At 53.4% G+C, this 15,184-nt stretch overlaps 1 protein-coding gene across 4 annotated transcripts in view; it reads left to right on the top strand.

Annotated features, from left to right (window-relative positions):
- The window catches only part of SUN1 (Sad1 and UNC84 domain containing 1), a 42,847-nt gene continuing 27,951 nt past the window's right edge, over nt 289-15,184 (top strand). The window contains exons 1-3 of one of the 4 annotated variants that reach the window (XM_018039915.1): nt 289-337; nt 8,610-8,746; nt 12,912-13,008. In XM_018039915.1, coding sequence (XP_017895404.1) covers nt 12,932-13,008 — 77 coding nt within the window. In that variant the 5' untranslated portion in view covers nt 289-337; nt 8,610-8,746; nt 12,912-12,931. Of the gene's footprint in view, nt 338-5,290; nt 5,956-8,609; nt 8,747-12,911; nt 13,009-15,184 lie in introns of those variants that run through there. The other 3 variants (XM_018039912.1, XM_018039913.1, XM_018039914.1) reach the window with 3 other exon arrangements.

The raw sequence follows: 15,184 nt of genomic DNA on the forward strand, positions 1-15,184 counted from the left end.
GGACGTTCCCCCGCGCCCGGGGCCCCGCGCGGCACGGAGACCCCGCGCGCCGCCTCGGAGCCCTGTCGCCCCGCCCCGTCCGCGCGCGCGCCGCCCTGGGGGCCCGCCCACCTCCCCGCCCGCGGCTCGGCCTCCGGCGTCGATTGGGTGGGCCCTCGGGAGGCCGCCTCTGCATTGGCGAGGAGCTTCCAGACGCGCGCCCGCGATTGGTGGGCGCCCACGTTGCTCCCCGGCGCGGCGCGCGATTGGCTGGCAGGGGCGCGGTCTCCCGGGCCTGGGCGGCGCGGACAAGGCCTCAGGCGGCGGCGGCGGCGGCGGCGAGCGCGGCGCGAGGCAGGTGAGCTGCGCGGGGCTGGGGGCGGGCGGGCCGGGCGCGGCGGGGGCAGCGGCGGCCGCGGGCCCCGGCGGGGTCGCCAACGGCCGCGGCCTCGCCTCAGCGCCGCGCCCCTCCTGCGGCGGTGGTGCCCGCGCGCGGCGCCGCCGGACGCTCTCCGGGCCCCCTCAGGCCGCGGCCCCTCGGCCGCCCCGGGCGCCCCGCGGCCCCTCGGCGCCCGCCCCGCGGCCCGCCGCCCCCCGCGCCTCGCGCGCCCGGCTCGCCGCTCCGGCCCGGGGCCGCGCGCCCGGCGCTGCAGGCGGGGGCCGACGTCGGGCGGGCCGGGCCCGGTGCCCGGCGCCGCGCCGGCTCCTCCGGGCCCGCCCCGTTCCCTCGGCCCGCCCGCGGGGCTCCGGGACGTGAGCGGTCCGCCTGCGTTCTCGTCCGGTTCTTCGGACCCTTCAGAGTTCCTTCAAGTCTGGAAACGCGGGGAGACGGGGAAGTTCTGGAGAATTTAATTTTCTCGATGTATCTGCTTTGCTAGTTTTCTTTTTTTCTTAATTTTTTTTTCTGTGTGTTCGGAAATGCCGCTGTATTTGGGCATCGGAGCTCTTGGTTTGTTATCTTTATCTCCTGTTTTCCACCGATGTCTTCTTGTTTGACTTTCTAGGTTTCCTTAATGTCCTGACTCATTTGTTGAGCGTTTTGTTTTGACCACCAGGTTGCACATTTCCCGGAGGCTGGTTTGGTCGTTACTGTTTTTTCCTCTAAAATTTTGAGTCGTGTTTCTGAACGCCCTGGCGTCTCTCTCTCCGTCCGTGGCCTCGTGTTGGCTTGCGTGAGGCCTCCTGTCCGGCCCCAGGGCTGCAGCTCACCTGCCCAGCCCTGGGGGAGCTCTGTGCACCTGCGCCGGGGCTGCCGCTGTTGGCTGAGAGGGCGGGCTGGGTTTCCTTGAGCCGCACCCAGTGTCGCTGCCCTTGGGTCCTTTGATTGGACTTTCTAGAGGTCCAGGGAAGGGCTGCGCAATCTCCTGCCTCCTTTTAAGAGTGGAAGACTATGGTGTGGGCTTCACACATTGGACAGGAAATGCTCCCTTATCCCCCGTTTCAGGAAGGCACTCTAGAACTCTTACTTGCTGGTCTAGAGAGCCCTTGGTTTTATGCCCCAGTCTTTTCTGGGGGGAGGCAGGAAGGGGATCCATGCGGAGTAGCTAACTGCTCTTTTTTTAAGTTGTAAAAAATACGCCTGATGAAATTTGCGTTCTAACCTGTGCGGCGCCTGGCAGCGCTGTGCAGCCGTCACCGTCTGGTTGTGGAACTTTTTCATCACCCTAGATGGAAGTCGGGTGCCTATTAGGTGATCCCTGGCAGCAGCTAAGGTTTTTTCTGTTTCTGTGAATGTGTCTGCTCTGGATTTTTTTTCTTTAATACAAATGGGTTATTACAGTATGTGGCCTTTTATGCTGACTTCTTCCACTTAGCAGAACATTTTTAAGGTTTATCCGTGTTGTAGAGTGTCAGAACTTGGATTCCTCTTTGCAACTGAATAATATTCCATTGTACAAATATGTCAGTTTGCTTATCCATTCATCTGTTAGTGGGCATTTGAGTTGTTTCCACTTTTTGTCCATTATGAATAATGTTGCCATGAACATTTGTGTACAAGTTTTTGTTCGAGCACCTGTTTTCATTATTGGGGCATATATCAGTAGCGGAGTGGAACTGCTGGGTCACATGGTAACTCTGTTTAACTTGTAGAGGAACCACCAAACTGTTTTCCACAGTAGCTGCACTGCTTCACCTTCCCACCGACAGTGTGCGAGGGTGCCGGTGTCTCTGCGTCCTCTCCAGCACTGTTTCCATCTTGTATTGCTTTACTGCGGCCGTCCTGGTACTTGGGAGGTGGTGTGTCAGCCTGATTTTGATTTGCATTTCCACAGTGACTGATGGTGACCGTCTTCTCACGTGTTTGGTGGCCATTTATGTGTCTCCTTTCGGGAAGTGTCCATTCTCGTCCTTTGTCCATTTTGTAGTTGGGCTCTTTGCCTTTTGAGTTGTGAGAGCCCTCCCGAGTGCCGGGCCCTTCCAGGCACACGGCTTGCGCGCACCGCCCTCCTCTCTCTGGGCTGCCCCTCACTCTGCCGATGAGCCACATTTATTCTCTCTTGTTGCTCATGCTTTTGATGTCGTATCTAAGAGACTGCTGGCAAATCCAGGGTCGTGGAGGTAAACCTCTATGTGTTCAATCTAAGAGTTTCATAGTTTCAGCTCTTAAATGTAGGCCTTCAGTTCATTTTGAGTCAGTGTTCGTGTATGGGGTGAGGTCAGGGTCCAGCTCTGCTTGCGGATGCCCAGACGCCCCAACCCCACGTATTGGAGAGGCTGCTCCTCCCCTGCTGCCTGGCTTCGCCCCTCTGGAGCACCGGTGGCCGTAAACGTCTGGGTTTATTTCTGGACTGTCAGTTCTGCTCTGGTAGCCTGTGTGTCTGTCGTTACGAGGGGAACGCTTTTGAAGTACGTTTTGGAATCGGAAAGCGAGAGTCCTCCGAAGGTGCTCTTTTGCAACACTGTTTTTGGCTGTTTGGGATTCATTGCAATTCATATGAATTTAAATATGAGCTTTACCATTTGCAAAAACAGGCCTTTCGATTTTGAGAGTGCATTGAATCTGTTCTTGCTTGGGGGAGTATTGTTTGGGTAACGCCATTGTCTTCCGGCACATGAAGACAGAAGACTTTCTGTTCATTTGTGTCTTTCGTTTCTTTCAGCAGTATTTTATCACGCTCAGTGTACCTGTTTCATACTTTCTTAAACTTAGTCAAGTAAGTTTGTTACTGGGTTTTTTGGGGTTTTTTTTGGTGCTCCAGGTGAGGAACACGCTCACCGCCTCTGGCTAAGTTTGCTACTGTTTTTGTTGCTACTTTAAGAGCCGTTGTTTTCTTCATTTCATTTTTAGATGGCTTATTGCTAGTAAATAGAAATATAACTTGTTTTTGTGTCTTGATCTTATATCCTGCAACTTTAGCTTCGCTCAGTTTACTAGTCTTAATGGATTTTTGTGAATTCTTTAAAATTTCTATAATGCCATCTGTGAATAGAGGCAGTTTTAGTTTTTGCCTTCTAATTTGGATGCCATCTAGTCTTTTTCTTGCCTAATTGCTCTGGCTAGATCCAGTACAGTCTTGAATAGCAGTGGGAAAATGATGTCCTTGTTTTGTCCTGATTTCAGGGGAAAGTTTTCAGCCTTTCGCCATAGAGTGTGGTGTTAGCTGTAAGTTTTAGTAAATCCCCTTGTCAGAGGAAGTTCTCTTTTCCTAGTTTGTCCAATGTTTTTGTCGCGAAGAACTGTTGGATTTTGGCAGATGCTTTTCCTGCACCGTTGAGATGATCCCGTGGTTTTGCCCGATTGCTCCTTAAGCAGACGTTCAGTGTTTGAGCCGTCCTGTACTTTGACCCACTCCACGTCCTTACTTCCAAGTGTTGACAGCTGTCGCCGTCTTCAGGTTTGGGGGATTCCGTGATGAAAACCGGGCTCTTCTTCAGTGTTGCCCACTGCAAGCTCACGAGTCCGCTCTTGCTGGCCCGCGTCAGTTTTCCTTTATCCACCCGTTTTCTAGTTTCCACGTTTCTTGCTGTTGTTTTTTCTCCTGTTCAATAAGCGCCAGGCACTTTTGGTGGCAGTGGTGACAGGATGCAGCCAGCTTCGTCACTGCAGCGCCTGTCTGCATCTGTGTGTTTCAGGGAGAGGTGAGAACCCAGAGAACTGCAGGGTGTTTCATGGGGCCTACTGTTGACAAGCTAAGCGGTCCTGAACACACCCGAAATTTGAGCACCCACCTTGGGGTTCGCAGGGCAGTGGAAGTGAAGCAGTAATTCCAGGCGAGCGCACGTGACGCTGCTGTGAACGTTTTGGAGAGTGGCTGTGCTCCGTGGTTCCTGCGGGAGGGCTGCAGGATTCTCTTCTCGACTGAAAACACCTGCGTTTGCTTCCTCTCTCTCTTCCTGAGTTTGGAGCTCATTGCTATTTTGGACAGCTTAGCCCACTTGATGTCCAGATAGAAGAGGCTAGGCTGGCTCCATCTGAAACTTTACTTCCTTTGGGCCAAAATAAATGTAGGCTAGACAAAGTATGGACCACAGTGCCGCTGCCTGTGACTTGCTGTTCACTGTGATCAGTGCGGGACTTCACTGCTCTGCTCAGTGACCTGTGTGACTCATTAGTCAGGCTTGCAGTCTGAGTTGTGTCTGTAGCCCTGCTCATTTTTGAGAGCTTTGTTTTTCATTTAGTGGCATGCGGGCACTCCGTGAGCCGTTATTGAGTGAATTTTAGTTTAGGGAGTAAGAACCATGTGACAGATGGTTCTAGATATCTGTGCAGAGTAAAGCTGCAGGGGCAAGACCCAAGTCGCGTGAGAGTAATTAAGCCTGGGTCAGTGGTGCCCCGGGTGCCGTGAGGGGCTCCCCAGGGCACACACGGCTTCAAAACAAGAGTGCTCTGCCCGGTCGCTCGCTCTCGGTCACTTTGTTTTCCTTGTTTGATCTTTAATTTTATTGGAAATGGGAGCCTCATCTAAAAATACAAAGAACATCCATCTAAAGGTTTCCTTACTTGCTGTTTATTCTAGAAACCCTCTCAGTGTTGCTGAGCGCTCACTCTTAGGCCGGTTCTTCACATGCAGGGGGGCAGAGCGTTAAAAAGGGTGATCCTGCAGGGTGTGGCTTAAGGGTTTACATTTACCTAGCAGGGAAATCCTGTGATTATTGTTTCTGGTTGTTCCCAGCTATAGTTGGAAGTGAAGCAGCGGACGCCACAGTTCTGATTAGAGGAGGAAACACACGAAGTGCTTCAGGTTGATTAGGAGGAGTGTGGGGACCAGATGTGCGGACCTGCACTGCTCTTTCGGAGTTCATCCAGCACGGGGTGGGGGGTGCTGAGAGAGGGGTGAGGGGAGCCAGGAGTATTTTCAGGTTAAAAGCAAAGCAGTGTGGTAGCAACGACTCCTCCCGTTTGTCTGCACCTGTGTGATGCCCATCAGTTCTACAAGTCAGGGTTAGCTCCTACCCTCAGAGAGTTCACAGTCTAGTTGGAGAAAAAGACTCATTAATCAACAGATGGCACGTTTCTGTTATGTGGTTAAACACCAGGGAGCTCTAAACTTGGCCCGTAAGTTGGATGCTTCCTGGACGTGGTCTTTCAGCTGTAGCCTGAGGGTGCGTAGAAGTTAGCTGGGCGCAGCTGGGGTGTCAGGAGACCAAGGGAGTGGGATTCGGGATCAGGAGGGCGTCCCGGATGAGAGAAGGGCACTGGGGCTCTACACAAACGGAGCAGAGAGAGAGGGCCGCTTGGGCCCAGGCTCTCGGTGAAGCTGGGAGGTGGAGCCGTGGGATCTAAAGGGAGGGAGATGGCGGAATCTCTTTTTGGACCATTCTGGCAGTTTTCTGGCTTGAGAAGGCAAGACTGGATAGGGGGAAATTAGGGGTGCTCGCTCCCAGAGCCAGCCATAGATGGGGGGGGTGCGGAGGGCTGGCCCAAGAGAGGGCACCGCTGTCCAGGGAGGTGGCGGTCGCTCCCCGTGAACTCAGTGGTGAGCGTGCAGAGGTCGAGCCAGATGCGCCTCAGGAGTGCAGAGGACCGAAGATGGGGTAGGTGAGATGGGAACGGCGGGAAGTGTGGAGGCCGGATCTGCGTGGGCAGCGGGACCCGCGGCAGCCTGTCCCCGGGCTCTGGGCTAGGAAGGCCTCCAGGGCAGGGCCGAGCCTCGGCCGGCCACACGCGTCTATTCAGCCGCAGACGGGGCCAGCCCAGGCGTGTGCCACCCAACTCCTGGCAACGGTGCGGAAGAGGCAAGCCTCTCCAGGATGAGACAGCGGGCTTCGCCCGTCAGAGTGGCCTCTAGTGTCCCGAGGAGCCCTGTGGGGTGTGGGGGCCCCGGACCACCACCCGGCGTTGCCCCGGAAGGCCCTCCGTCCCGCGCGGTTGCCGAGCTCCTTCCGGGGGCGGTGCCGGGCGCATCTGCTCTGACCGCGCTGCTGGGAGGAGAGTCCGTGCTCTCTGGGTCTGAGAGGTGTGGGGTCATGTTTTCTGTCTTCTGAGAAGAAGGACCCTTTACAAGAATGGGCAGAAAGTAAGTTGCCTTTGCCGAGACACTGAGGCAGATCTCCCTGTGAGAGGAAGCACAGGTTTTATTAAAACCATCTGGAGCACATGTCCTGGGGAGATGTAAGCAGGTGATAACACATCTTCTCATAGAAGGAGTTATTTCCCCGAAAACGCCGCTGTGATGCCTGCCTCTTTTCCTATCTCATCATTTCTGAAAAAAGAAACCTCAGATCTTGGCTGGAAGCTGTCAGTGCAGAGTTGCTGCTGGTGACTGGCCGAGTCCTGCCGCAGCCCAGGGGCCAGGCTCCGACCCCGGGTCCGGCCGCCTCACACCGCTTCACAGATAAGACCAGCCTTCTTTTTCTTTTTGAAAGTAATAGTTACTGGGTTAATTGCTTAAATTATAAGACCAAAACCTCCTCCTTATTTATTTTTTAAACCTGTTTATCTTGTGCTGGAATATAGTTGATGAGCAGCGCTGTGTCTCAGGTGGACGGCAGAGTGACTGAGTTACACGTCTGTTGTCTACCTGCCCTTTAAAAAGTGTCCAGCAGCCCCAGGCGGGTGGTCTCATTCTCTGGAATTTACAGTTAAATTTGGTGTGGTATTTTTCTTGAGGTTTTAACACTACATTCGAGTGTATATGAAGCATATACTCAAGTGTGTGTAAAGCTTATAAGATATTCTCTAAAGGCCTCTCACATATTTTTAGGTAATACTCATCTGTTCCTGATTCACTGTTTTAAACAACAAGATCACGCTTTAAGTACTCTAGCGTAAACCACGGTTTTCCATGAACTAGCAACGTTTTGCTTCCTGAAAATGAAAACAGGTGGGCAGTGCCGTTCCTGTTTATCATGTTGTGGAAGCGATTCCATTGAACACGATATTTGGAAAACAGTGGTGTCTAAGCCAGTTTGTTTTTTCTAATCTGCAGGCAAATGTAACTAACATGTTTAGTCTCTGGGTTAGGCATGTTAACAGGATTAAGCCTGAGCAAAGTGAGTATGTTCAAGTAGAGTACTCAGGGCTTCCCGCGCAGTGGTTAAGCCCACCGCAGGGGGCGCGAGTTCAGTCCCTGGTCAGGGAACTAAGATCCCACATGCCCTGCGGTGAGGCCAGAATCACCAATAAGATATAGTACTGATTTTTTTTTAAATCACTATAGTATTAATTTTTAAAGGGCACCTCTGAATTTTAGTTTTAAAATTCTTCTCTACAAGGCACGTGATAAAGAAATACCGGATTGCCCAAGTGCACGTTGACAGCCAAGCCCTGGGCAGCGTTGGTGGGAGTGAGGCTGGGCCTCATGTGCGGTGCGAGGGTGCGAGGGCCTGGGGAGGGCCGTGCCTCCACCGTCAGCTCAGCTCACGCGTCCTGAGGCAGATGGTGTCTGGCGCTGTGCCCAGAGAGCGGAGGGTGCCGTCCGGCGCGTCCCCTTGGACGGCTGCGCTTCCTGAGGGCGAGGTGCGGTGCTCACAGGGGACTCTGGCTGGGGCTCACAGGGCAGCCGTGTTGCTCCCGAGGATTTGTGCAGGGAAGCCGTGTCAGGCTGTGTCCGTCAGGCTCACTTCTGGGCTCAGCCACTTGGTCAGCAGCCCCGTCAGCCCATGCTTGTCTTTATGAGCAGGGTGCCTTTGGAGCAGGTTCTGGGGGGTCTCACATGGTTTAGTGACAACTGTCTGCTAGATGGTGATGCTTGTGGTCCAGAATAATGAGGAGAAATGCTCAGACCATTTTTAAAGTTTGATTTTTTTTCTAGTTTTATTTCAGAACTGATAGCATTTCTTAAGAAAATATTTTGCGCTGATTTATTTCACGGCTGTTAACAATTTTATTTTCTTTCTTCGGTATTGCCATTTACTTCAGTCTCTATTTTCAACCATGTGACTTGTAATTTTTAATATTTTTCAGGCATGTTTTCTAAGCTGTTACTAGATGAGTACAAATATTCTAAATAGTAGAGATTCAAATTATAGTCGTGGAAGAACTAAAATTCACTTTTAACCAAAGCATTCAAGAACAAAACCTGAACTTAGTATTTCACATCTCCCATATGGCGTGAATATTACAGTGTGCCCAGGGCAGGGGGAGAGCACTGAAGGAGAAGCCAAGTGCCCCATGAGGCGTCGTAACGCGTACTTTAAAGCCCCGCTAGGATCTACATGTTGCTAAAGACGCTTCTTTGATTTCCTAGGTTTGAGACCAGCGTCTGCAGCCTAGACAGAGGACCTTCTTTTGCCCGTGCGTGCTGGCCTGCGTGTGTGGCCGCTGGGACACGAGCAGAGGGCGACGCCGGAGCTTCCTTCTCCAATCCCGGCTTCATCTGCCGAGGTGAGCGCTGCACCCCCCTCCCCCGCCGCCTCCACTTGGGCTCAAGGGAGCATCCCCCCACCCACGCTAGCCTGCTGGGCCTACAGGTCCCCTGCTGTGAGCCAGCTCCACCCCCCATGTCCACGTTAGGGGCTCAGAGGCCACGTGGGCCATGCGGAGGTCAGCCGATGGTGACAGCTTTGGGAGAAGGGTGTGGCCCGAGAGTCTAGAGAAGTGGGGACGGTGCAGTCTGCCCGGGAAGCTCCTCATGACACGCGTTTGCAACATGCTGACTTGGGTTCTTTTCAGGATTTTCTGATGCTGATGCACACATTTTCAATTCATTGTTTCACTTGCTCTTTCGATGCTGCTCAGATTATAAATGCAAATCTGATCTCCCTCAAGTCACAGGCTGAGGCCACCTTCAGGCCCTGCTGCAAGTGGGAAGGCTCTAAGGTTACACTCAGGCTTGAAGTAGCGATGGTGTAAGAGGAGCCGGGAGCAGCTCTGGGGACACGCCGAGCCTTGCAGCGGGGAGACCGCTGCCGGGGGTCCTGCTGAGCTGAGGCTTCCGCCTGCTGGCCTCCGGGGTGTGGCCATCTGAGCTGTCACCGGGCTTTCTCTTTCACTGAGGCCAGGGTGAGTGACTCTTCCATCTCGGGGATTGTTAGAAGACCAAAAAAAAATCCTTCTTTAAAAAACAATTTAAACAGATTTTGTAGCTGTATTGCACAAGATAATTAAAGCTTACTTGCTGAGTGTTGCCGTGCGTCAGGCGTCGCTCTACGCGCATCGTTTACCTCTCTTTTGCTTTCCTTTATTCTGCAATTTTGTCTAATGTTCGTGTCTTATGAAAGGAACTAGAGATTAATTTCAGCGTGCTGTGATGCGTCCAGGGAGGAAGAGTGAGGCGGCGGGGGTGACGGGAGAGGCTGGGTGAGGAGAGGAGCAGCAGCGTCCGTGCCCCGCGGCACAGCCACACCGGGCGCGGGGGAGCGCGCCTCGCCCCGCGGCGTGTTTCTGAGTCAAGCTTGGTGCAGCTTCTGTACCCACCTGCTGCTTTGGAAGGATCTGCGTGGAGAGGTGGTGTTCTGGGCGCTGGAGGCAGTCAAGGCCAGGGCGGCATTTCCCTGGGCCGCAGGTCTGATTAGACGGGGCTGGGTTCTGCAGACGATGTTATGCGTGTGTGCTGAACACAAAGTCTGCGTGCTTACAGGAGTGAAGTCGGAATGAGTAGGGAAGAGTGGGAACCCCGGCCACAGGCTCCCGTTGCTTCCACTCTTGTGGCCGCTGGGGTCTGACCGGCTCGGGCCAAGACCTCCTCCACTGTCTCCCGCCTGCCTTTCCTCCAGACCGCATCTGGTCTTCCAGAGTCGTGGGTATCCACACCAGTGCTCTCTCCACGGTGTTACCCTTGGGCATTTTGTTGCGTTTGAAGCTCCCCTCGTGAAACGTTTAGCCAGCAGCCTCCCGCTGGCGCGGCACCGGCTTGTGTCTGTGTTGTCGCCGGTAGGATGTCTGCTCGGCCACTGCTGTAACCCTGCCCTGCTCATGGTAGGAAACTCATCTGATGGCTGGTAGCTGCACTTGGTTCTTGGGTAGAATTGTCTTTCAGAGACGAGGAGTCACATTTCTTTTTGAGTTGTGGCAGAAGGCCTCCGTTAAGGCTGACAAGGGTGGCATCGCTCAGCTTCGTCTGTCTCCGCGATCGGAAGAACCAGGCTGAGTAGTGTGCTCGCAGCTGGCCCTTTGCCCTCGGCAGCCTTTGGAAACACTGTTATGCATTAGAGATTGATCTCTCTTTTAGATAGATGAAAACGTGAGGACGTATTAATGTAACTCTTTTAAAATAAAAGGGCTGTACTAGGCCAACAGCAAGGACCTATTATATGGCAAAGGGGTCTGTAGTCAATATCGTGTAATAACCTGTCATGGAAAAGCATGAGAAATACTTTGTATTTGCGTATATATGTTTGTACGTATGTGTAACTGAATTACTTTGCTATGCACCTGAAATCTTGTAGGTCAACTATACTTCAATTAAATGAAATCAGAAAGTATTATAGATAAAAAAGGTGTCAGTTCTCCGAGTGGCCTCCCCCCCGGGCTCTTCTGTGCCGAGTCTCGGGCTGGCCCTCCCTGCAGCCCTTCAGTGGCCTTGCCTGGAGCGCTGCCGCCGATCTCACAGCTTCTGAGTATGAGGAGCTGTCGCAGGTGGGCAGTCAGCTCGTGGCAGAGCTCAGGTCAGAGCCCAGACCCGTCGGAGCCCGGCCCTGGTCTCAGCCGGCCGCTCTGACGTCTCCATGTCACCGTCATGGTGCTTCAGTGCCGCTTGGCTCTCGGCCATCTGCCACTCAGTCATCTGTTACTTTGCAAGCGACTTTGTGTGGACCGATCCGGACGCTCAGCTCACTAGGGTGTGCTGAATGCGAGTTGGCCAGAATCAGCTGCAGCGGGCTCCCTTGGTGGGCCCATGGTGGAGACTCCGCCTGCCGATGCGGGAGACACGGGTGCGACCCCTGATCCAGGCACCGAGGAGCAGCCGTGTCCATGCACCCGAGACCCCCCTCCACAGGCAGCGAGAGAGGCTGCTACGGCGAGAAGCCTGTGCCGACTGCAGCGAGAGCAGCCCCTCCACAGGCAGCGAGAGAAGCTGCTGGGCCTGGGCGCCCGAGACCCCGCTCCACAGGCAGCGAGAGCAGCTGCTGCCGTGAGAAGCCTGTGCCGACTGCAGCGAGAGCAGCCCCTGATCGCTGCAGCTGGAGGAAAGCCTTGCAGCAGCGAAGACCAGCACAGCCAAAACCAAACAAACGATTTTTATAGAGGTACAGGATTGGAAATGGTGAAATATAGCGGCCGTTAAAACGAGCAGCGGTGAGGCCAGCTTTAACGTGGGCATGGTGCTGAGGGGCTGGTAGATGGCGGATTGGAAGGTTGCTTTGGGAACGGAGCTGGGGCTGGGAGCAGCTGCCCTGCCGGTGCTCCTCTGGTTGCCTGGTGAGCTGCCGCCCGCGGGTCTCCGGCAGAGCCATTGTTACCCTCCGCTGGGTGTGGCCCCGCCTGCGGAACCCGCGCCGCACCTGGGCTCCCCTGCCGGTGGGGCGCAGGGAGGCAGGGGCGGGTGCCGAGCACGCACGGGGGCTCCGCGCAGCCTCTGCTCTGTGCAGCGGGAGCTCCAGGCGTCTATTAATAGAGTGACCTGCCCTGTCTGGCGCCTGTGCTGCCTGGGCCGATGAGCCGGTTCCCCAGTTAGGAGCGGGGCAGTGGTAAGCGGTGGTGTTTGTTTCCGTGGGAACTCGGTTTTTAAAGGTCTGCCTGGGTTGTTTCAGAGAATCTGGGGTGAATATAAGTGCTTTTGGCTGAGTTTGTAGCAATTGGTCATTCATGCGTGAGTGCTTTTTTCCAGGTTTCTCGTCCTCGGTTTTTGAGGAGCAGATTAAGGTTCATGTTACGCCTGTGAGGGTGTGGTGGTGTGTGTGTGTGTGTGTTTTTAAGTGTGTATTCTTAGCCAGAGGAAAATTTGAGTCATTTCAAAGAAATCTAGATGACACTCTTGAAAACAATATGCTTAAAACTTTTAGATTTAAAAATAATCTGTGTTTTAAAAAAATAAAAATAAAAAAAAATAAAATAAAAATAATCTGTGTTTTTCTTTGGGGAAAAATAAAAGTGTAACCAGAGCTTGTAGCTTATCTCTTACTCAGCCTGGGTCTTCTGATTCTGAGGCACTTGAAATTGAAAACTTCACTTTGGAGGAATGCCTGGGGGTGGTCTCGTCCATGGGGCAAGAGTCAGCGCTGTTTACTTAGTGGCAACGGAGATTTATTCCCGGGGCCCCGGGGCGGGAGAACGTTCTGACACCTTCGGGGCTTTAGAAGCTACGCCCTGAAGGGGCTTCCGAGCCACTCTGTGCCTTCGCTCCATCTTCAGTGGGTCAGTCTAGGGTTTCCCCCTTCGCTTTTGCAGATTCGTCGTCTTAGGGAACCCAGTCTGACAGCTAGCTACGCTCTGGACTGGGAGCCATGAGAAAACGTGTCTCCTTTACTTAAAAGGAAGAAGGCAGCCTTGCTCTAACTTTCAGCTGGCCCCGTTTGATCAGCGTTGGCGGCTCTGCAGTCAGTTTGTACAGGGCCCCTCTGTGTGTCCAGCGTTTAACAGCCTGCGTTGCTTTTCCCCCTCTCTGCAGTATGCTTTGAGACCGTGAACATGGACTTTTCTCGGCTCCACACGTACACCCCTCCCCAGTGTGCTCCCGAGAACACTGGCTACACGTACGCACTCAGGTGAGCTGTGGTGTGCGTGGTCTTGAACGCCGTGGGGCCACTGGGGCTTCTGTAGTGCTCGCACCCAGCTGCTTTGTGTTGAAAGGGAAAATGTGTGTGAACTTTATGTCATGCTCTGGTTTTACAAAACTGCTAAACTGACGTGGAAATAGTGAGGGTTTTTTTTCTGAAAACCAAACGCTTCTGATGACTCAGTGATCCATCACTGCAAATGACTCTCTCAGCCTCCACCCAGGCGGCTGTGGTCTCAAGAGCACATCTGTGTGGTTATGCTAGGGCTTGTGATCTATGCTGACGGCCAAGCAGTTTAAAGTTAACAGAAGTAACCTGGAGAGTGGTTTGCCTTTGAGAGGAGGCGCCCTGCGCAGACCCTTGGCGAAGCCTCGTCCCCGGAGCGCGGCTGCAGGCAGATGCGGTACTGGGCCTCTGGTCTTTATCTGTATTGTGATTTCGCGCTGTGACTGGAAGTCCGAGTCTTAAGAGGTGTTGACTTGCTCTTTGCCTTTCTAGTTTACTAAGTAGAAAGGACGGTTGAGATGAAACTTAAGTGCGGTAACGTTATGGGCCAACAGCAAAGGGAAGATGTTCCCAGGTTGGTGAGGATTTGGTTAGCGGACAGGAAAACCTTCGTATCCTGGCGGGATGTTGAGAGCACACAAGCAAGGTGCAGGTGCCAGCTTTATCCGCGGCTTGTCTTCCGAAAGTCAGAGATGTGGTCGGAACTTAAAGTTGGAAGATATTTCAAGAAGGATGCTTCGTGGCAGCGTTAGTCAAAGCTGACAGTTAATGATCTGAGTTTTTAGTCTCCAGTTTAAATCATGTCAGGCTTTTCCATAGTAACACGTGCTGTTTTATGGAAAGTCCTAGTATTTTAGAACAACAGGAGTGGGCCAGCTCAAGTAAAGCTCTCCCTTATTCTGTATTTGTGGAGCATAAAAGTAACTCTTGGTACTTTATTATTCGTTTTTATAACCCATTTAATTTTGTTTTTATAGTTATTTATCTGTTTTTATGATCCATTTTAAAGCCAGTTTTTAAGCACCCCTTTCTCTGGATCTGTCCCCCGGGAGAGCAGCACTGTTTGTTTCGGTCAGGTCACTGGAGCAGGGCCACGGGCTGGGTGAGGACTGGAGTGGAAAGGCCGGTGAGCTGAGGTGTGCTGGCCGGGGGGGTGGGGTGGGACCAGGCTTGTGCGGGTCTCGAGAATGGGGACGGAGCTCTGCAGAGCCTGGCAGACGTTCAGCTGAGACTCCATGGGGGCAGGGCGGGGGCAGGGCTCGGGCAGTGCTGGGCAGGGTGCGAGGTTTGGGAGGGGACACTGGAGGCCTTGTGGTCAATGGTAGGAAGGGGACGAGGGGAGGGCAAGGGTGACTTCGCAGCCTGGGAGGGCACAGGAGGAGCGCCTGGGAGAAGACCAGTTCATGGGAGGGTGTGTGATACTCAGGCTCAAGAGTTCTACAGGCGGCAGGCACCTTCTGGCCCTCAGCCAGCCCAGATGGGAACCCCAGTGCCCCTGGGGTCAAGGCCCACATCTTGGAAGAGGACATTGGTGGAGGGGTGTTGGTCCACATCTGCGTGGTGAATTCTGACTTGAAATAATTACAGTTTTCATTTAAGAAAATTATGTAAAGTAATTTTGGGGAAAAAGTAATAACTATATTCTGCATTAAAATTATGTTGAGCTTAGCATCCTCACTATTCAGTGTGGGTTAGTGCAGCCTTTGTCCTGCCTCCACTCCAGCCTCTAAAGTTAAGAACCCTTTCCTTAAGTTACAGGTGATGCCTCAATAGACACAGCAACTTGGAGCTGTTTGTATTGGCTTTCTGTTGGCTTAGCATTTTTCAGTGTCAGCCCTAACGCCCACCAGCGGGGTTCCCTGGTGGCTCAAGTGGTAAACAACTTGCCTGCAATGCGACAGTCCTGGGTTCGATCCCTGGATTGGGAAGATCCCCTGGAGAAGGAAATGGCAGCCTCCTCCATCCAGTATTCTTGCCTGGGGAATCCCATGGACAGAGGAACCTGGTGGGCGTCAGTCCACAGGGTCGCAAAGGGTCAGACACGACCGAGACCGAGCGGCTAAGCGCAGTGTGAGGTCTGCCGCTATGATGAGCTGGATTCGGAAGAGTCTTTTGTGATCCTGTTTCTTTGTTCCTGGCTGGGCTGGGTCTCCGGGGC

The sequence above is a fragment of the Capra hircus genome, chromosome 25, assembly GCF_001704415.2.
Source record: "Capra hircus breed San Clemente chromosome 25, ASM170441v1, whole genome shotgun sequence".
In the NCBI taxonomy this organism is placed as follows: domain Eukaryota; kingdom Metazoa; phylum Chordata; class Mammalia; order Artiodactyla; family Bovidae; genus Capra; species Capra hircus.